This window comes from Mus caroli, chromosome 15, assembly GCF_900094665.2.
Source record: "Mus caroli chromosome 15, CAROLI_EIJ_v1.1, whole genome shotgun sequence".
In the NCBI taxonomy this organism is placed as follows: domain Eukaryota; kingdom Metazoa; phylum Chordata; class Mammalia; order Rodentia; family Muridae; genus Mus; species Mus caroli.
This window is the reverse complement of record NC_034584.1, coordinates 30,829,016-30,849,660: the sequence shown is the minus strand read 5'-3', so window position 1 is coordinate 30,849,660 and position 20,645 is coordinate 30,829,016. Positions and strand designations below refer to the sequence as shown.

General features: G+C 45.2%; 1 protein-coding gene across 2 annotated transcripts in view; it reads right to left on the bottom strand.

Moving 5' to 3' along the window:
• Positions 1-20,645, bottom strand: part of Vps13b (vacuolar protein sorting 13 homolog B) — a 543,216-nt gene that overhangs the window by 3,495 nt on the left and 519,076 nt on the right. For both annotated transcript variants that reach the window (XM_021183993.2, XM_029469591.1), the window contains exons 56-61: positions 16,623-17,425; positions 12,561-12,737; positions 10,157-10,327; positions 4,238-4,414; positions 2,237-2,339; positions 1,336-1,585 (exon numbers count right to left, since the gene is read on the bottom strand). In XM_021183993.2, the coding sequence (XP_021039652.1) occupies positions 1,336-1,585; positions 2,237-2,339; positions 4,238-4,414; positions 10,157-10,327; positions 12,561-12,737; positions 16,623-17,425 (1,681 nt within the window). The remainder of the gene's footprint in view (positions 1-1,335; positions 1,586-2,236; positions 2,340-4,237; positions 4,415-10,156; positions 10,328-12,560; positions 12,738-16,622; positions 17,426-20,645) is intronic.

The window sequence follows — 20,645 nt, the reverse complement described above, 5'->3', positions numbered from 1 at the left end:
AAGATTTGAAGTGTGTCTGTGCCAGCTAAAGGCACACACACAAAATGGTCACAGATATTTCTTGGGACTTGGAGGTTTCTCTAGGACTAAGAACATGAAGACAGTGCTATTGTCCTTTGCCAAATCCTGTAGCCAGATTACTGCTGCTTTATTGTCAACTGGATCAGAAGATTTCTGGTAGAGCTAATAAAGTCAGCCTGGACATCTGACCCCTGTTTATTCCCAGAAAGTCATCAACTAAAAGCAGCAGTGCAGTATTGGTGCCAAATTCCAGCCTAAAGCCTGACTGATTATGGTCCAGGAAACGAGAGAGATCTTAGGAGAGGTTGTGGCTGGCTGCTTTCCATCTGCTCAGATAATTCTACCCAGATAGATAGTATGAGGGAGACAGGATCCCATATCAGGACAAATACCATGAAAGAAGGAATTGGGCAGTCCCTGTGGGGATGGAGAGGGGGTAGTTTTGTAATCTTGGTTGTCACTCTTCAATTCCCTGCAAGGACTACCTCCATCTCATGGAAAAACAATTTCTAAAGAAACTTTGAAACCATCACCAGGGAGGTACACAGGAAGGGAGCAGTTTCCCAGTAGGTGTATCTGCTTATTATAGGTTGGACTGACTGGGAAATCAGGGCCCACTTTGGACTCCTGAGCATCTATCTATTTTATGTAAATATTGCCAGGAGCCATTAGCTAGCACATCTAGTGTGCTGTCCCCTAAACCTAAGCTGTCCTCAGGAAGCACCCCTATTTACAGTACTAAGTCCTGTGTCATGCCCTTGTGGGAAAAGGAAAACAGTTGCTGAATGTAAAACAGGAGAGACATATTCACTGAAGTTTACCAACCCTTGAGCTGGTCTAGGTAAAGGAACAGGGAAGGGGAACAACAGCAAAACCCCACCTCTTTTGTCAGTCTGCAAGCATTCAGCCTTCTGCCCTTGGACTGACTCCCTCCCTACACCCCTTAGCTTCAGCAGCCTTCTCTATCCCAGCACTTGTAGCTACCCTGTGTTGCATAGTCCAAAGGCCTCATTTGAATAGCGGTCGTGAGAACACTCACCCTTAAGTCTATTCTACCACCATCTTATTCCTAGTTCCTCACCCCTATGACAAATGAGTCATATTTCACAGACTCTCAGCCTGAGGCTGGGAGTTCCTCTGACCATCTATTTGGTTTTTCTCTAAAGGGTTCAAAGTACTCCATTCTAATCTACCTCAACTCCTTTACAATCCTTCCTATCTCTCCTGGTCTCCCAGATGTCTAAGCGCCAGTGATAAGGCTACATCTCAACTTCCTAAAAGCTAGCCCCAGTCATCCTGTTTTTGGAACTGTACCTCCACATCACAGGCTACTCTTGGTTGCTTGAGCTGCACAGTGAGTAGGTTGTTTTGCTTGGTGTCCTGTGCACAATTGATCTCTGTGATGGGGAAGGCTTGTTGTTGTGTGTCTTCACTGATGCTTACGACGAAGAGTACTTCTGAGGTCAGCAGCAAGCACCCTTCATGCTCTTGGCCTGAACCCCTCACCAGAACCACATCCAAGGCCATGTGGACTTCTGGTCTACCCAAAGACTGAAGCATTTTCCTGTTTAAAAGGAAGAAGAGGTCAAGAGCAAGCCAGAAAGACAGTTAAAACAGCTTTCACTGTTTATCAATGATTGGCGTATTCCCTCCCCCCACCAAAAAAAAAACCCCAAAAAACCAGCCATTCCCCATGGGCAAAATAGACTGTTAACTTTAGCTTAGTATTTCTGTATTTGCTATAACTGGCTAAAAAAAAAATTGCCAATTTTCAAGTTGGTTCTGGTCAAGTTGATTCTTGCTTCTGGAGAGGAGATTTCCTATGCTTCATTTAGCTATATTCTTCCCATGAGAAATGATGCCCCCAGTTAGAACTCTGGCTACCAGGGGATCTTGATTCTTGCTGCAGGCCCAGATTTAAACAATGTGTATCCTTAAGACCAAGTAGAGGAGATGATTTTGTTTGGTCTTTGTTGCCCAAGCTGGTCTTGAACTGAAAATCTGCCTCTTAAGTGGTTCAACCACGACCAGCCCACAGAGCAGAGTTCTCTATCTAGGTTTAACCTGGAAAGAGCAGCCTTTCCCTGGAACTACTCAAGATACCAGTGTCAGAAACAGCTGGTCCTTTGGTCTCCCCTGGACACATGTCCAAAGCCAGGGTCTGTCAGCAAACAGTGTAATAATATAAACTGAGCAAGTGGCTGAAGGATTTTACCAGACATATTTGACGTGGCTGTTTGGAGCCTGGTCAGCATATAGATGTGTTGGTTGGCACCGTTGTTTGGGAAGCTGAGAAAGTCCAGCTCCATGTAAAATACCTGTGGTGAGAAGCAAACGAGGTTGACTACTTATTTTTTGGAAAACAGTTCTATGCTACAGCATGTTCTATCTATAAGGCATTACAGATTCAAAATGAGGCCAATCTTTGGACGTAAGTGTAAACAACTGAGTCGCTAGGCTAATCTTGCCTTAGATGTATTTAACACTTAGAGCAGCAGTTTTGACCCTTTCACAGAGATCGCCACTGGAAAATGCAGATCTTACAACTCAAAACAGTAGCAAAATTATAGTTATGAAGTAGCAATGAATATAATTTTACGGTTGGGGGTCAGCACAACAGGAGGAACTGTATTAAATGCAGGGTCACAGCGTTAAGAAGGTTGAGAACCACTGGTCATGAATAGTATCTTCCATGTCATTTAAAACTTAGGTGTTTAAAAAGTATTACTTGACTTTGCTGCTTAATACAATATTTCTATCTCTGACATGAGTGTCTAAAAAACAAAAAGCTAGCTACGTACAAAGGCACATGGTTTGCCTAGATATAGTATTTAAATTTAAATGACTTAATCCAGCTGTTAAACAAGATTCTGTATACATTTATGAGTGCTCTTGGGACCTCTAGTTTATTACATGCTTTCTCTGGTGCCAGTACCAAGTGAGGGCACCCAGCAGCAGCCACATAAGCCTCCAAAGAGACTCTCCAGAACCAAAGATGGTACAGCATGTGTGCTTTCTGAGGGCTTGTAAATGTTTATAAACGAGGCATAGTCATTAGGCTAAGAGTTAGTGGTTTGTAAAACCTTCAGTGTGGTAATAAAAGTTTTACAAGAGTGATGGAAACCAAAAAGGCCATGTGAAGCTTTGCTCTGAGACGCTCGTACATAAGGCTGAGTTCCTAAGCCCTGGGAACATGCTAAGAGACAATGGCATTTCTAAAACCCAAGCAACTTATGAAGTAGAGTTTTGCTTCATTTGAGTTTGCAACAAAAAGAACACTTTTTCTTAATAAGTAAGGGAGAGTTTAACTTTTCCACCTCTGAGATGTAGTCGTTTGTATTATCAGGTTCCCTGGGACTGAACCTGCCATCCACAGAAGATGGAAGTGGAGAGGTGAACAAAAGCATGGCTGTCAGTGTGATCTCTCAAAGGATGCCCTGATGAGGCTCTTGTCAGGGCTGAGGAGCACGATGCCTGCAATGATATGACCCGTTGATTGCCTGGCCAGATGTAGGGAATGTGCTCTCTGACAAGTGGGTGGCCCTTCCTGTGGTCTGAGATGTCAGCTAGCTCGCCTCTTGCCCGGATATATCAAGTTTTAAGTAGAAAGATAATTCTAATCACAAGTTTACTGCAAGGTACTTTAATGTGCTCTGCTGAGAGTGCAGAAAGAAAGCAAGGGAAGACACAAGTACATTTGGGGGGATGTCCTGACACTCTACAGCAAACCCCAGGTCTCCCAGCATCTGCTTGGGAAAAGGGATTTTAGCTGCACACTGTGCCTTTATGCCCATTGGTCAGAAGACTTAGAACTGGAAGATGCAGCTGATCCCAGATCAGCGTGCACACCTTCTCCTTCTCCACAGATGTTCTTCTGACTCAGGAATGGTCTGCCCGCCCCAACTTATCACAGAGAAGAGTAATCATCCTTTCCTGTTACCATGCTGTTTGGAATTTCTAACTTGTTATTTTTTATTAAAATCTATTAATTGCACTGTAAAAAATTGGCACAGACTATCTGAAATTACTCATCGATGTTACTGATTGGCAGTGTTCATACTCTGTAAGTAAACACTGTGATACAGAAAAGTGAGCTATTGTTTATTCATTTGCTGTCTCACCTTGTGCCCATGTGAAAGGCTAGATTCAGAGGACCCAAGTAGGAATGCACATTAATGAGTTGGCCTGATTGTTTATTTTTCTTAAACCTACTCACCATAGCCAGTCTGTGACACAAGTTCTGCAGCTCCCCCAATGGGTTTGGTGAATACCCCCATGATTCCTTTCCCCACGCCTGAGATGACACCTTTGGCCTTATGTCCTGCTGAAGCCTGGGTCTCAGATGTTTTCTGAAAGTTCTGCATTGGCTGATCAACTATCCCAGCAATTGCACCTGAAATAACAAAAGCGTTCAGTGAGGACAGAGCTTAGAGACTCTTAGTCTGGAGCTCAGTTTGCCCTAGAGTGAAATGACTCTCTACCCTCCTTAGACGGTCTTATTTACTTATAATCTAAGTACCCCGAGGGACAGTTATACCAGAGGGTTCCTCATAAACAATGCTCAGATTGGGTTTGGTTCACAAGCTAGGACCTAGAAGTTCGAAACTATTCCAGAGTGTTACCCGTGCACTTTTCTGCAGAAAGAAGGGCATAAGTTTGGGAGAAAGCATTGTCATGAGAGCCTGCAGAGCCTAATAAACTTGACTGTGTGGGGGTGTGGAGAAGGGTGCCTGTGGAGGTGCTGTCCTCTGTGCTTTCTGCCTTACTTCCTTGAGACAGGGAGTCCATAGCTTTTGAAGCTTGTGGTTTGGGCTAGGCTGGTTGGCCAATGAGTGCCCAGGATCTATCTGCTTGTCCCTCCCCTTTGTTGGGCTACAGTTAGTAGTTATGCCCTGCTGTCTTACAGGGCTACTGGGGATTTCAACTGAGGTCCTTAGGATTCCACAGCAGGCACTCCTATTCACTGACCTAGTTCTCTTCTCCCAACTTAAAACAATTATTTTCTAATAATTCAACATTATCACTGCTAATATTTAATAAAAGTAATTATTGACAGATTCTTTTTGTTATGGCTTGCCTATTACGTGTTTATGAACTGAGCATTGTACAAAGGCCTCCATCCATGTGAGGTCATTTAATCCCTATAATCCTATTAGTAAGGCCAAGAGGTTGAGGGATTTTCCCAAGGCCGCACAACTATTGAGTGGCTGGGCTGGGATATGAGTCCAAGGAGTTTGAGTTATTTGCTTATGCAGTTTATCAAACAGGTTTCTTGCTAATATTGAAAAAACAGTATTTCTGACTTGAATTGAGGTTTGGCTGTACTCTTGACTTCAGAGTAGCCAGTACACTACTGCCTGCCTCACACATTGCTGTGCCGATTTACCATTGGAGTGAACTGAAGGCAGGTTACAAATGAAAGGCACAGCCACCCATTCTCTAACTTCAGGGGTTATTGATAAGGTCAGGAAAGGGCTTGTGGGTCTTGACTTCACCACACAGCAGAGGGCTCCTCAACTCAGCAGAGATTGTATTTATAATTCCTGACAGCTCCTTGTTTTCAGACTGACCCTGGCAGGAATAATGCAAATGTACAACCCCTTGGTAGAGATTTTAGTGCATGTCAAATCCCATTATTCCAAATGGCACCAATTCAAAGTCTCTGGGGGTAAAAGGAGATTTCCAGGTCTCCATTAATGACCTGCTAATTTCAAGCAATACTTCATTGAGCAAAATACACTGAAACAAAAGACTAGTTCCTTCAGGTCATATCCAAGGGGATGGTTTTTCACAGGTTGCAGCCATTTGGTTTTTAACAGAGACATTTAAGTTTATGAATTGGCAGATTGGGAATTTTCCAGAGGTGACAGCCTAGAGTAACACTACCCCAGCCTAAAGAAATGATGGACTGAGGGAGACAACAGCTTCCAGTGGCCCAGTGTGTCTCTGCTCCTAAGAACAGTGTCACACAGAAGTGCTAGACAGCAGCCTAGGCAACTGGGCTGTCAGTGGTTGAGAAGATTCCTTCAGCTGAAGGATGGTGGGCTTGTCTGCTCTCCACCTGAACGAGCAGGCCCACGGCAACAAGACCTGGGGCTTGGAGTCTTTGTTTTCACAGTGGTTTGTGGAGTGCTTCTGAGTCATTACAGAGGCAAGGGTGGCTTTGACTTCCTGGTCCTTATGTCTTGCACCTAAGAGCTCGGGTAAATAATTGGAAGTATAGCAAATTGTTGCCAGTGTTTCTGGTGGGAAAGCCTTTTTCGAAGTGTGGCTTTCATGCTAGCTGCTATTGACTTGGGTTGGAGGTAGGTGTTTGCCTCATTTAGGATCTTCCTCCATTTCCCTATCATGTGTCAGACCTAACATATGCAAGGAATGTGCCCTTTATAGATGATAATACCCACATGGGGTGCTTGCTTCTGTCCCCTTTAGTGTAAAGAGGCACCTCAGTGAAACTCCCTTGATTTCTGCCTTCTTGTATTCACTGAAGGCTCCAATTGCAGTGGCTTTGATAGACGCACTACTGGGACAGCCAGAAAGGACTCACTCTAGACAAAGTGGTATATCCTGCCTGTTAGAGAAGGATTCGTCAGGTCATTTGCCCCCGGTCCAGTCCCAGACTGCAATGGTACCAGCCACCCTCAGACAGCTCACTGACCACCAGGTGCCATGGGCTCCTGCTTTGTACTAATAGTATTGAGAACAGAGGCTCTGAAGATGAACAGCAATCCCATCATCTGTAAATCTGGCTGGAGGGAGACAGCTTCTCAGGGCTTTAGGAGGCCAAGTCCCACAACTGTTAAATTACTTACTGTTATGCTCTCTACTCTAAGGCTTTGGGTAGTGGAAACCGATCTCAAGAACTGTCTGCTGGCAATGGGCCTGTGGAGTAGGTGGCCACACGGAGAGTGCTATATAATGTGATGAAGTGAGTGGAGGAGGCAGGAGGGTACTGTGGGCGGGGCATACAGTGTGGACTGAGCCAGGCCTGAGCAGGGCCTCACAGCGGTTTCCATCCTCTAAGCTCTAGGAGGCCTGTCCTGAAGAAACAAGGAACTACTGAGTGCTTTCTTCTCCTCTTCTGACTTGCCCTGGAATCAAGGGCACTTGCTACTAATCTATTTTGATGGCAGCTTATCACGTAATGCAGTCTTGTTGTTTTTGTTGCTGTTCACAGTAGTGGTATAGGTCTAAGCTAGGACACCATGCTGCTGGGGTATCTACAAGTGAGACCTGCACAGTGCTTGGGCCAGCTTTTCTTGTCAGAGCAGATAATCAAACCAGGAAGCAATTAAACTTGAATCTGTCAATCTGCAAGTCCCAAATAACTGAAAACCCAACTTCTGGTAGCAGGTTTGATGTCCAAGGGACTCCTCAAGGGTACCTCCTCTTTTGCTCTTGATCTAACTAGTATAGGCCTGTTCTTTGGGATTCTGAAAGCTCCAGCTCCTCCCCTTCCTCCTGGTGTGAAAAATAGAGGTGGACTCAGCACAAAAGCACCAGTTCAGCTGGGCAGCAGTTCCCTTGGTGGGTGGAAGAGCCAGGGCTTAGGGGACCGTAGCAGTACTGGGACATGGAGGTGGCCATCTTTTCCCAGGTAGGCACTAGGGAACAGAAGTGTGTGTGGCATTTAGGGAAGTGAGGTAGATCTGGCATGTGTAAGCAAAGCCTGTGCCAATTCTGCAGGCCCCACAGTTTCCAAACATAAATTAAAGTTCATGCAAAAGCCCTGGTGGCCTCATGGACTTGGAGCCACATGGCTTGAAGTAGCTACAGAAGTCTTTGGGCTTTCAAGTGCTTCATAACACTTGTGTCCCCAACAGGGCAAAAAGGGGGCGCATTTAGGGGAAATGCATTTCTCCTGCCCTTGGAACTCTCAGTTGTTTACTTTCCTGTTCTGATTGTTTCTAGGTGGGGAGCCCTAAGAGAAGGTGGTATAAAGGTTCTTGCTGGGTAGCCACTAAAATTTAACACCAATACTGTTAATATGGAGAATAAAAAAGGAGGTGAAAGTGTTTGGTCAACCAAAGACATGCTATAAATAAATTCTCATTAACAGAGTGCTTATCTAAAGAAAAATCTGAGCAGCTAGAACTGCAGTCCTCACTGTGGGCTTCAATTATTATATAACAACTTCAGTAAGGCACTGAGTTACATGTGGCAATTTTAAATACTTTCTGGGGACCAATTTGAAATGGTGACATTGAAACTTGCTTGTTTCTCTTCTTCCTGGCACGCATCTGGTATGCTGGGACCAGGCATTAGGACAGCTTGTATATTCTGTGACACAGACAGGCTCTTGAACCCTTGGAGGAAAGGAAGTCACTTTACCCCAGCTGGAGCCATTCATTGTAAACTCTGAAAAGTCCAGAAATGTCGGCAGCCCTGGAGGGAGTAGGTATTAGTCTGGATTGGGTCCCGGGGGCTCAAGATGGCTAGTATTAGGGCACCTGGGAGTAGGAGAGGCAGACAGCACATGAAACTATTGCTGTCCTCAGCCCAGTGGAGGTTAGCCAGTAAGACATCACGAAAGCTTTCTACCAGAGGAAGTTAGACAGTGGCCAGAGCTTTTCCTGGTGGGAAGAGTATGGAATCTTGGGGCCAAAAGGGAGTGAGGACAAGGATGGAGACAGCCTGTGGCAGTCAGCTCAGATCTCTTGGATAGGTTAAGAAAGCAATCATTTCCAAAGGAAAGGACATTTAAGGCAACAATTCTTAGCTTAAAATAATCCAAAGTCTCCAAATAACAAGCTTGTGGCCCCCAAGATAACTTTATTGTCACTACTTCTGGACAGAGTATCTTCATTGGACTAAACTTCCCCAAGAATGTGCCTGTGGTTGCTCAAATGCTACTCTTGAGTCAGGACAATGTTTAGTCTCTATGATTGCAGAATATAGCACTAATTCGTTTCGACTCTGTGTGTGCCCTGTGGCCCCTACCTGCTCATTGTTTCTAACAACTGTATTATCAGCTCCAGTATATAAACAAATCCAGGGGTAAAGAAGTTAAACACTTACCTAAGGTCACAAAGAAAGGACTTGGATAACCTAGCTTGGAGTCCAGGACCCTGAGGGACACAGTCTACCCACTGCCACACCATCCTCCCCAAAGCAAGCAAGGGGACTGCTGGTTTACCTACTGGCCCCACTTTCTACTCATTATCAAATGACATACCCCACACCACAAACTGTTAGTGCTTAACTAGTCTCTGGTAAGTCAACCTGCACTTGTAACATTGTACCACTTCCTTCCACAGCCTCAGCTGTGCTGCTGGTGAGGCACTGCACAGAGACCAGAACAAAGGGAAGAGGAAACCTTTCAGGCTCATCTCTTCCACTCTGGCCTCTACACCTCCACAGGCACTTTGATCTCTACACTGCATACTCCCTCAGATGCTAGAAAGGCAGGGTGCCAAGCAGTATAGTTTTAAATTCCTTTGAAAGCAAATAAATAAAAATACCCTTGAAAAATCCTACTCTGTAAATTTCTAGCTCTGAAGTTTTCTTTTTATAGATTTTCCCAAAGCAACTTATTTTCAAACACTTGATCCTTTGCAATACCCATGGAAATCTTCCCCTCTAACTATACCATCGGGCTGCTTGACAAACAATAATTGCTTGGAGATGGGCTGATCCGAAATAAATAAATCCAAGGGTGTGGGGGGAGGAAGCTGGCTCCTGACTACAGTTTACATAGCACGCGCACACTGCTCAAGTGCTGCTCAAACAAAAAGCAAGCAGCCATGGTAAGGGGAAGTAGATGCTTTCCCAAGGTTGCTGGTAACTCACTTCTAAAAGTGCTTAGGGGTGTCCTGTGCCTTTATCCTTTGCTTTGGAGATTGTATACCAAGACACATGTTAAGTAGGGAAGATGGAGCACAGGTATTGTGTCTGGTAATCTCCTCCCCAGGCAGTCCTGAGGTAGCCCTGCTAAGGAGCAGCACCACACTGTAGATCTGGTCCTGCCCTAGTGTTCCTCAGATGCACTGCAGACATCACAGCAAGGGACTGTTCCTTCATAGCTCAGTTCTATTTATGAAAGGTCAGGAACTTCACAACCACTCCCACGAGAAGCCACGTGGCCATCCCTGGAGCATCCAAAGCTGAATGCAGACAGGAGTGTCGAGTCTCTTACCAAGCAGGCTGATGCCCAGTCTGGACAGGCCCTGTCGCAGTCCTTCACCCAGGCTCTCAGGGAGCTGCCGCCGCCACTCCTCCTGCCGGTTGTAGTGCTCCTCATCCAGTGAGAGCCGGCCCATATTCCGAGCCAGGCTGGTGGCCAAGTTGGTGATGGACGTCAAGGCACCTGCGGGCACAAGAACATGGGCTGGTTCCCTTCAGGTGGCAGCCCTGGCCAGGTTTTGTAAGGTGGGATGAGAAGACATGCCAGCAGCACTTGAGTGTCTCCTTGACCTGCTGGGTGGGGAGCGATAGTTGACAGCCTTCCCTCCCCAGTCATTGGAAGCAAAAACCACAACCTTTGAGCAGGGGAGTGCTGGTGCTCTCCAGCGGGCAGAGCCATATCCTTATGTGGCTAAGACCTTTGCACCTTGCCAATAATTTCTCAAGACTTGGGGGAAAAGACTTTTGAAGTCCTCTATGGATCCAGTTTTAAGAGATTAAAGTCTGACCACTGACTCCATTCCTAGCCTGCCTGTGTTTCTGAGCTCATTTTACAGGTTATGTTTAAGGCTATATTCCTTAGTCCCAGGTAGATTGTCAAGAAATGTTTCCATTTTAGGACTTGTGAATTCAGTGTTCCCTCTTCCTCCTCTGGTCTCTTTTTTTGTTTGTTTGTTTTTTTGTTTGTTTTTCGAGAGAGACAGGGTTTCTCTGTATAGTCCTGGCTGTCCTGGAACTCACTTTGTAGACCAGGCTGGCCTTGAACTCAGAAATCCACCTGCTTCTGCCTCCCAAGTGCTGGGATTAAAGGCGTGCGCCACCACACCCGGCCCTGCTCTGGTCTCTTACACAAGCTTACATCAGCTTTGAACTTGTGATCTTCCTCAGCAAGCATGACCATACCTGGTCATGACTTCAGTCTTAATAAAGGGAGAAAGTAAACTTTATCACTTGGTATTCTGAGGGAAAAAAAACCCCTATTTGCTATAGAAGATTTATGAAGTTTTAGTAATCTGGACATTGACTGATAGAAAAGTCAACAAAGGAACCCAGGCAATGATTCTGTTTGATTTTCCCAAAAAAAGACAACTTCTCATGCTCCAACAGTCCCAACTGCTCCAGCAAGTACATATGGATCTCAGTGGCAAAACCAAGAGACACCAATAGGGAAAAAATGGCAGGTCCCACTTCTGAAGCTATCATTTTTACCTGTGGTCTGAACACATAAGACACCCAGACACACTCAGACATATGAACACACACAGAGACATGAACACATAGACACACATACTGACATGAATCACAGACACACACAGACATATAAACACAGAGACATATGAACACACAACACAGACAGACAGACAGACAGACAGACACATACAGACACCCCCCCTCAGATTTTGCTAAGATGGGAGAACAAATGTAAGAAGCAGTCAGGATGCTAAATAAGCTGAGCTACAGTTTAACAGGTGTTTGCTGTCCTATTGTAAAACAGAAACAACAGAACCTCAGAGGACCCATGGCAGACTGAGCAGCCCACCAGGCACACATCTGTGAGTTTCTAGTCCGCTCCCAGGCCTCCCGGGATCTGGGGCTGGGGGAGGCTCCCTTTCATTGTCCATGGAATTTGTTTTTATTACTCTGGCTGCTCTCTTGCCAACCCCACAGCAGGAGCCCCCACCCTCTCTATGGATCATGGAGTCTCATATTTCAAGCCTAAGTCTTCTTTTGAGGTCTTCTAGAGTCTTCCATAACCTGCCCACTCATAACAGAGTTATGGTATTGTCTACAGTAAAATGCCTTTTATGGGCAAGAAGGCCTTTGCCCTGTTTTCTCTGCCTCCCGCTGAGAAGAAAAGGGGACTCAGATGGCCCTTGTTAGTTCCCTGGTCACTGCCAACCTGACCAAAATATCGAGCAAACATTGGATGAAATGAAAACATTCTCCTGGTGGGAAGCAGTTTAGCCTCCATGCCTGATGACCTGTCTGGACCACAAGATGGCACTGTGGATGTAGGGAGTGGAAGTAAAGCTGGCCTAGCAGTCAGCTTCCCCACTACAATGAGTCCGTGTCCTTAGACAGCTATGACAACTGTATCTGCATTTTAGAAACATGATGAGGCAACTGGTGTGAGCATCCTGCTGCTTAGCAGAGGTCACAAACACTGTCAATATTTCTATATTTATTGTATAGAATAACAGTGGAGCCAGTTCGTGTTTTCTCAATGAGAACATTTCTGAAACATTTTTAAACACTACAGGCAAGCAGTGATTTGTTTAAAACATGAGCTTTGCTATCATCCCAGCATTTCACAGCAAGTTAACACAACAACAGAAGCTGCAGGCTGGGTGAGCAAACTGAAAAGCATGAACACTTGAAACACAAGACAAGGACCTATAAGGACCAGCACCCGCTACCTTTGGAAATGTGCTTGACGAATGATGTGGTCCCTCTGGAGACTCCGCTCACGAAGGCTCCTGGGCCTCGGGTCAGTCCCTCATATGGAAGCCTGAAGAAGTCTGAGATTCCATTCCCAATGCTTCTCACTAAGCTGGCGGGGCTGCCGAGGATTTCCAGAGACCCCACCACCCAGCCTGCAACACAAAGGGAAGGGGTTATTGAGACCTTGAGTTCAGCACTTTCAACATTCATGAAAAGTGGCCTATTTTCTCTAAAATTCCCTTTCCACACTAGAACGAAGGGTGTTCATATATAAGGGTGTTCACCCATAAGCTTCTTTGGAGCAAAATATGGGAAATAACTCATTCTCTGTGAATTCATAAATGGTGAACTTTCATACTTTATAAATCACAGTGATCCTCTGGCAGCCTTGCAAATGGCTTTAATATGACTTCTGTGCCCAAGCCTCCTGTCCTCCTGTAAAGGGAACCATGTGCAGAGAACACCTCCAACTCAGTCAGGCACTCTGGGCTGCAGGTGCTCACAGACTGAGATGTTTCTCCCAAGCTGCCAGGGCAGCAGCAGCAGCAGCAGGAGCTGCCTGGAGAAGCCAGATGCTAAAATAGGGTATTGCAAAAGGGATGCAAGCTTTGACAAGGATGGAGGGTTCTTTTTAATCTTTCACAATCCTATCAAGCTGAGTGCTTCTCTTAGAGTGGAGCTAGAGCCAAACAAATGTCTCCCCTTCAACCCTATTGGGCTGTGTAAACATCGGTGACAGGGACACACTGATTAGGTTAGCGAGAGGGAAGTGCTCCCCCACCCATGTCCCAGGAGCATGGCTTTGGGTCTGCTTTCCTATTTAAACTCAGGCTTGCCAGGAGCTGGCCTGCTCCAGTGGCTTGCTCACAGCCTTCTGCCTTTTCCCTTCCGCCTGGGGTGGGGACTGAGGGCTTGTAAGCACAGAGGACTCCAGGGGCAGGCAAAGACCAGGGGCAGGGAGAGATCTGAAAAAGCAACTTCCTTTAGGAATCTTCACAGCGAACCCAGTACTGTGGCCTTTTTATTGGGAAGGCTGTGAGGTGAGGCAAAGGATGGGAACTGTTCCCTCTCTCAATAGCAAGTCTCTGTGACAGAGATCCTCAGTTAAGTCACCAACCGAAGAGGGAGGCCAAGTCCCCAGGTCACTATCAAAGCAGAGAGCTTCCTAAAGTAGAGAGCAGAGGACTGGCATAAATGTTGAGCCCTTTTCTGGAGCATTAGGGTGACAACATGGCTGTCAGTCATTAGGACTGACAAATGAAGAGCCACGTGGGGCCAAGGCACTGCTCATGGAATCTCCCAAGCACAAGGCCAACAGTGCCCCCATCACCTGCAAGAGTGCCTGACCACTGAGCTGTTGGGGTCAGAGCTGTATGGATACAGGAGGTAGATGACAATCCCACTTGATGTGTGTCTACAGTATCGCTACTGCCAGGAGGCAGAGGACACTGAAGTGAGATTTCGTTAGTAAGACATTCACAGTCTCTGGCTGAAAAACTTAGGATTCGGGTTTCCAACCTAGGTTAGTTTACTTGATCCCTGCCCATCTCAATCAATCAATCAATCAATCAATCAATCAATCAATGGTCCCGTGGAATAAGTTATTCCTGAAAGGTACTCTGAGGAGGTAAAAAGGGAGATTCTTCTTAGAGGATCTCCCAGAATGATCCTAGGTTCCATCTGATGGCTGGTTTAGAGACCTTGGTTTCCCTGACACATGTGAAAGAGTCTCCTGTCAGGCTCCAATGAAGCTTCCTTCAGGTCTGGGAACACAGAGGGCATAAAGGGGAAGGCCCACATTGACTCTTAATCCCATCCGGCTGCTGAGAGTCCTTTCCTATTCTTCCTAACCATATGAAAGGTGTACCGCTGATCAGTAAATCTGTGATCAGTAAAGCCTGAAGCCACCAGAGGGCTGTTTGTGGATGGAGATTCCACTTGGTGGCATCCAAGCTAGACAAAAAGACAAAGTATACAAGGATACTCTTTACTATTTTCTCCAGAGGTGAGTGAAGTGGCCCTCAGCACCCAGCACGCATGGGGTCCAGACTCGCCATTGAGCTTTGGCCACCTGCACTGCACTGACATTGCCTGAGTGTGTCCTGCTGTATAGTGCACAGGCTGTGCCCAACATGCTGCTGAATTTAAAATGTTTACTACTACTACTATTACTACTATTACTACTACTAATTTATGTGGCTGTGGGTGTGCAAAGGTATACACTTGTGGAGGCTAGGGGACAACTTGTAAGTCCTCTCCTTCCACTCTTACCCACTCAACTGGACAGCAGCCATCTTGCTGGCCTATTCATTCTGCATATTTAAGAGATAAACGGCAAGAACACACATAATTCTTTTCTTCAGTATTTTCAGGCTACAAGTGGTTGGATCTGCAGATGTGAACCCATGGATGCAGAGGTCCATTTGCATATCTTTGGCTTAGTTGTTTGGGAATCTTGTGGGTGTTCTGAGTCTATGAGAATGGGAGCTGGAGGTAGGCAAGAACCTTGAGAAAAGGCAAGAACCTTGAGAAATTCTCAAGCCCACATTCCTCCCTTTGAATGGAGCTACTCATTTCTAGTTAGCAGTTATGGGTTTTTTAAAGCCTCTTCAAATGACTCCACAGACTTCCCCAGAAATGAGGTCATGGTGTGTTAAGTATCCCAGCCAGGAACCTTGAGTCCAGTGGGTAAATGCAGCCCTAAGTGAGATGGACACAACCCACTCCCTCCGGGCTAGCCCTCATCCGTTCTCTACAGGAATGCTAGTCCATTCTCTTTGGGCCTGCCAGCCACCCTCCCCATCGCCTTTCTATTTCTCAATGCTCCAATGACTTTTCTTTCAAGTAATATTCAGTTTTAGTGACAATGTTTTCAATCCAGCTTTGGTGTTAGAATTTCTTTCCTGCTGTATATTGAAAATGAGATAATCACAGGATTTCTAACTATAAGAAGGCCGGAGAGAATGTTCACATGAGATCCCTCAGCCCCAGTAAAACAAGGCAGTAGGTTTTGCACAAAGCCTATGGAGGCCATGGTTACCTGGCACAGGTGGAATCTGTCCTTTAGCTCAGCTTCCTAGCTTGGTGTCAGCTGTGACTGCAGGGAGTCCTCCTCCCCTTCTGACCTCTGACTAAAGAGCTGATATATGTCAGTGTACCAGAAGGGTAAGTGTCTGGGGTACTTTACATGTCTATTCAGTTTGAAATATTCCTGATTATTTTAAGTGACTCCTTGCCAAGGAGTCATTTAATTGCTTCACTATTGTGCAAACTTTCCAAACAACAGGCCATTTAAGGCTCTCAGCTGGAGGCTGTCCTTTTTTTCTATGGTGCAGCCAACCTGTTCCAGATCTCTATGTATTTCATTATGGAGATGGTTTAATCTGGCCCATGTAGCATGACTACTAGCCTCTTACTAATGGTAATATAGTCATTTGTTGCCACAGCCTGAATAGGCTATGGGAATTCATTCACCAAGAACAAGGTTATCACGTGCAGGAACTCATCCTTCAGGTTCTTTACTGGAGAAGGCTTAACAAAGCCAAGTGTGGATGCTGCTTTGACATAACTGTTAGCAACCTTGGGGAGCAGGCTATCATCCTCTATCTAAGACTGACCCTGAGTCAGGAACACATGCTCTAGAGATGATGACCGTCAAGTACCACAGGGAGCCCAATTTTCATGTTTGCACAGAATGCTCCCTATGGAAGATTCTGTACTCATATCAAATACTCCTTGTAGGCTCTTCCAGCCAGATGGGAAACAGAGGTCTTATTTCTCTCCTTGGTCCCTAGTATAAACCATCCCATAGCCTTTAAAATCCACTTTACAGCTGAAGATGCAGGCTCAAGGAGTTTGATATTCACCCAAGGTTTACACTGAACATTCATATCTAGATCCAGTTCTGTTAGATGTGTGGCCCCATCACCCAGCCCTACCTGCTTTCCCATGTGTTGTGTAACAGACAGCCCCCTGCCACAATGGACCACTTCTGTCCAGGTGCTAGCCTGTCAAAGACCCTTCCCTTACATCCTCACCTGCTCTGAAAAGAGCCCCAGCAGCATAGTGCATGGCCAGTGCGTGCACCAGCTGCCTTGCCGTGGTGAACACTGGTCCTCTTTCAAACACTGAGAAGGAGAGAGGGGTGTGGTCGGAGGCTATGTATAGCTTCAGGGAGGCATGGATGCTGATGAGCAGGTTCACTGGCTGGATGAGCAGCTTCCGCAACTTCACTGCGTTCACCAACGCCTTGGCGTGCTGTGTCACCTGCACAGGCAGCACTTGCTGCCCTGTGAACAGCTGTGCATGGTGACCAGACATCCTGCTGGGAGGAAGGTAGGTGTCAAACAAAGTTTTGATGTAGTATACAAAGGTGTCCTCCACATACAGCCGTGCTGGCTTCAGTTCAAAGGTGAACTCGCTGACATCGAGGAGGATATCCTTCCCCTCAGAGACAGTGAGGCAAAGTTTGAGGAAGCAATTCTCCTTGTATTCTTCCAAGGCTTTGCTGGAGACCAGAAGACTCTGCACCCTGGAATACTGAGCAGGGTCTGTTCTCTCGCCTTGGCAGACCAAGACAGCGAAATGGAAATTAGACTTGTTATAAAGCTGGTTGTCCAGCTGCAGGTCTCCGCAGTAGACTTCCACACTGTAAAGCTGGAAGAAGCTGGAGGGAGGCTCTTCCCCTGGGAGGACAGCAGGCACAGGAGACACATGGAGGAAAACATTGTCCAGGGTGAGCCTCAGCAGTTCCGATGGTGCCTGGTGTGTGAGGTCGTCAGACACTGCCAGGCTCAATTGGGTGATGAACATTCTGAAAGTGACCATCCTCTCCAGAGCTCTAGAGAAAGGGCAAAGCTTGTTAGTGTCTCTGGTTTCTTTCTTATTTCTGTTTTAGGATAGAATCTCATAACAAGGAAGAACTCAACACGTCTGGACAGAGCTAGCTACACTTGGTGATTATTGGGAAATATTCCTACTGGGACTACTACAAGCACTTGTCATGTTTCTTTATGTGTTTTCTCTTACCAACACCAGATTTTTTTTTTCTCCAAACTCTTCATTTTATACACTAATTATCTATTATGATGATCATGGCAAAAAGAGAAATAACACTCCTTATATTAAAAAAGATGAGCTGAGCAGAAAAAGAGAGATCCACATGTACCTATCAGCCCTGCACATGGCATGTACCTATATGTACCTATCAGACTTGCACACAGCAAGTACCTATCTGCACTGCACACGGCATGTACCTATCTGCACTGCACACAAGCATGCTCTGCTCTCCTTGTTCCCACTTGTAGAGCTGAAGAGCTCCTGGCCAGGTCAATGTCCTCTTTGGGGCACTTCACCCTCTCCAATAGCCATTACTCTAGCGTGTCACGTTACCTTCCTCTACAATAGTGTCAGTGCACGAGCAAGCAATTATTTCTCCTCTGAGTGAACAAAACTCTATTATAACATCACTTCCTTTCTACCTACTTTCCATTTCTCTGATCCTCTTTAGTAAAAACTCAAAAGCATTTCCACAAACATTTTCTCTGATTTTTTCCTTTCTTTTCTCTCTGAAACTTGCTGCAAGCTGGCTTATGCTCCCCAGTCTGACGAAACCGCCTCTATGAAGGTCACTAGTGTTAAAATGAAAGCTGACTTTTGGCTCAGCACTGCGCTATCTGCCTGTTAGTAGCCCCTCTTCCAGGACACACATCTTTGCTTTGGGCCCACACGGCCCTTGGCTCTGCTCCATCTGCCCCAGGCCTTAGCACTGGCTGGGTGCTAGGTCTGGAAAGCACTCTCTCCTGTAGATGAGGTTCTTAGCTGCCTGCTGTTTGCAAGTTTAAATGCCACTCTCTTGAAAAGGTTTCCCTCAAACTAACTTTTCAACAATCACACTCTCCCTGTCAACTCACACGTCTCTAATGGCTGTTTTTCAGCCCTGTAGAGCACTGATCTTCTACTATGCCCATGGAGTTTCTGTGATCCAGCCTCTCCCATTCTGTGCTTGTGAGAATGGAACCTTTCCCTCACTGTTTCCCTATTCCTAGATAAGACTTGACATCCAGCAAGCACTTGAATGCATGACCCAGGGAAGTGCAAGGCAAGCAGGTATGAGTAGACACTGTGCTGGTCTTACTTTACCTTAAATTGTGTGCACTGTGGCTGCTCTCATTAAGACTCATGCCTTAGGTGACACTTCTGAAATACTTGTGTAAGCTTGAGATTTTGTGCTATATAATTTAAATTTTACTCTACAATTTTGTAATACTGTTGTTCTTTCTTTTTTCTTTCCTTTTACAAACACTTTTGGACTACGTAAGAATTCCTATCTAATATTATTTGAAGTATTATAAAAAATTAGCAGAGTCCAAACTAATGAATTTTTAGTCAAATATAGATACAAGGAATTTATTCTTAAAAGTCCTAAATAAATGCATAAAAATTGGTTCTATTATTTTTATTGTAACTTAATTTTGTGATTATAAAATACATAACTCTATTACAGAAACTTACTATACAGAAATTATTAAACACTGAAAAACCCACAGTTTGATTTTTTTCTTTCCTTTCCACTATTGTCTATTTACACAGATGGAACATACATGTCTTTATATATTCAGCATCGTAATAGGCTTGCTTTACTTTCTATTAGATCACATGCTTTTAGTCCACTGCAACCAATACCTATATCCTGTGATATATTTGATTTGTACGCTTACTATCACATCACTATAACTAACAATGAAGTAAATACCTCTGTATATATCCTTGCCTACTGTTTTCATGATTTTTTTGAACTTTATTTTTTGGTTGTTGTTGTTGTCTTTTTTTTTTTTTCCCCCAAGACAGGGTTTCTCTGTGTAGCCCTGGTTGTCCTGTTCTAGAACTCATTCTGTAGACCAGGCTGGCCTCGAACTCAGAAATCCGCCTGCCTCTGCCTCCCAAGTGCTGGCATTAAAGGCGTGTGCCACCACCGCCCGGTTCTGATTTTCTGAACTCTTAAAACTTTTCAAAGTGGAATTCGAACCCGGTGTTCTCAACCTTCCTAACACTGCAACTCTTTAATACAGATCCTCACACTTAGTGACCTCTGACCATAAAATTATTTTCATTGCTACCTCTTAACTGTAATATTGCTACTGTTATGAATTGTAATATGTTTTCCAATGGTCTTAGGTGGCTCCTGTGAAAGGGTCATTCGACCCCCAAAAGGGTCATGACGCACTGATTGAGAACCATTGAGAACCAAAGGAGTTTGAATTCATTCTTAATATGCAGATATGTGGTACTAAGAGTGCTCAAGAAAATGGTATCAATTACATGTCTATTACAACTGTATATGATGAAATGCTACTCTTAATTTGGTAGGTACTATCTTACTTATGTTTCTATCTTTGAATATTTCTATTTCCTCTTCCTATTGTTTTCCATTCATGTCCTTTATCCTCATTTTCTATTTTAGGAGGAGAGGATATCTTTACATTATTTCTAGTGAATTATATGATTAATTTAAGTTAAGGATATTAATTATTTTCATGGCTTATATCTTTTTTTATTTAGTTTTGGGGGGGTGAATACTTATGTCATGGTTCATGTGTGCAGGTTAGAGAACGACTTGTGAGAACTGGTTTTCTCTTTCTACCGTGTGAGCCATAGGCACGGAACTCAGACCAGACATGGTGGAATAAACTTCTTCCTAGAAGACATCCCTTTCTCATCTAACTTTCTGAGAAAGGGTTTCTCTCTCAACTGTAGCTTTGCATTGGGTTGGCCTGGCTGGACAGTGAGCCCCCAGGGTCTGTGCATCTCCAGTCTTTCAGACTATGTCTCCAGGCCCATGATGCTCCCTGGCTTTCCCTTGGATGCCAACCCCTGTCTGCATTCTCACACAGCTGGCACTTTACCCACTTCACCATCTCCCCAGCCTCCTTGATGACAGATGTGTATCAAAGGCTCTAGGAGAGGCCGGGCGTGGTGGCGCACGCCTTTAATCCCAGCACTCGGGAGGCAGAGGCAGGCGGATTTCTGAGTTCGAGGCCAGCCTGGTCTACAAAGTGAGT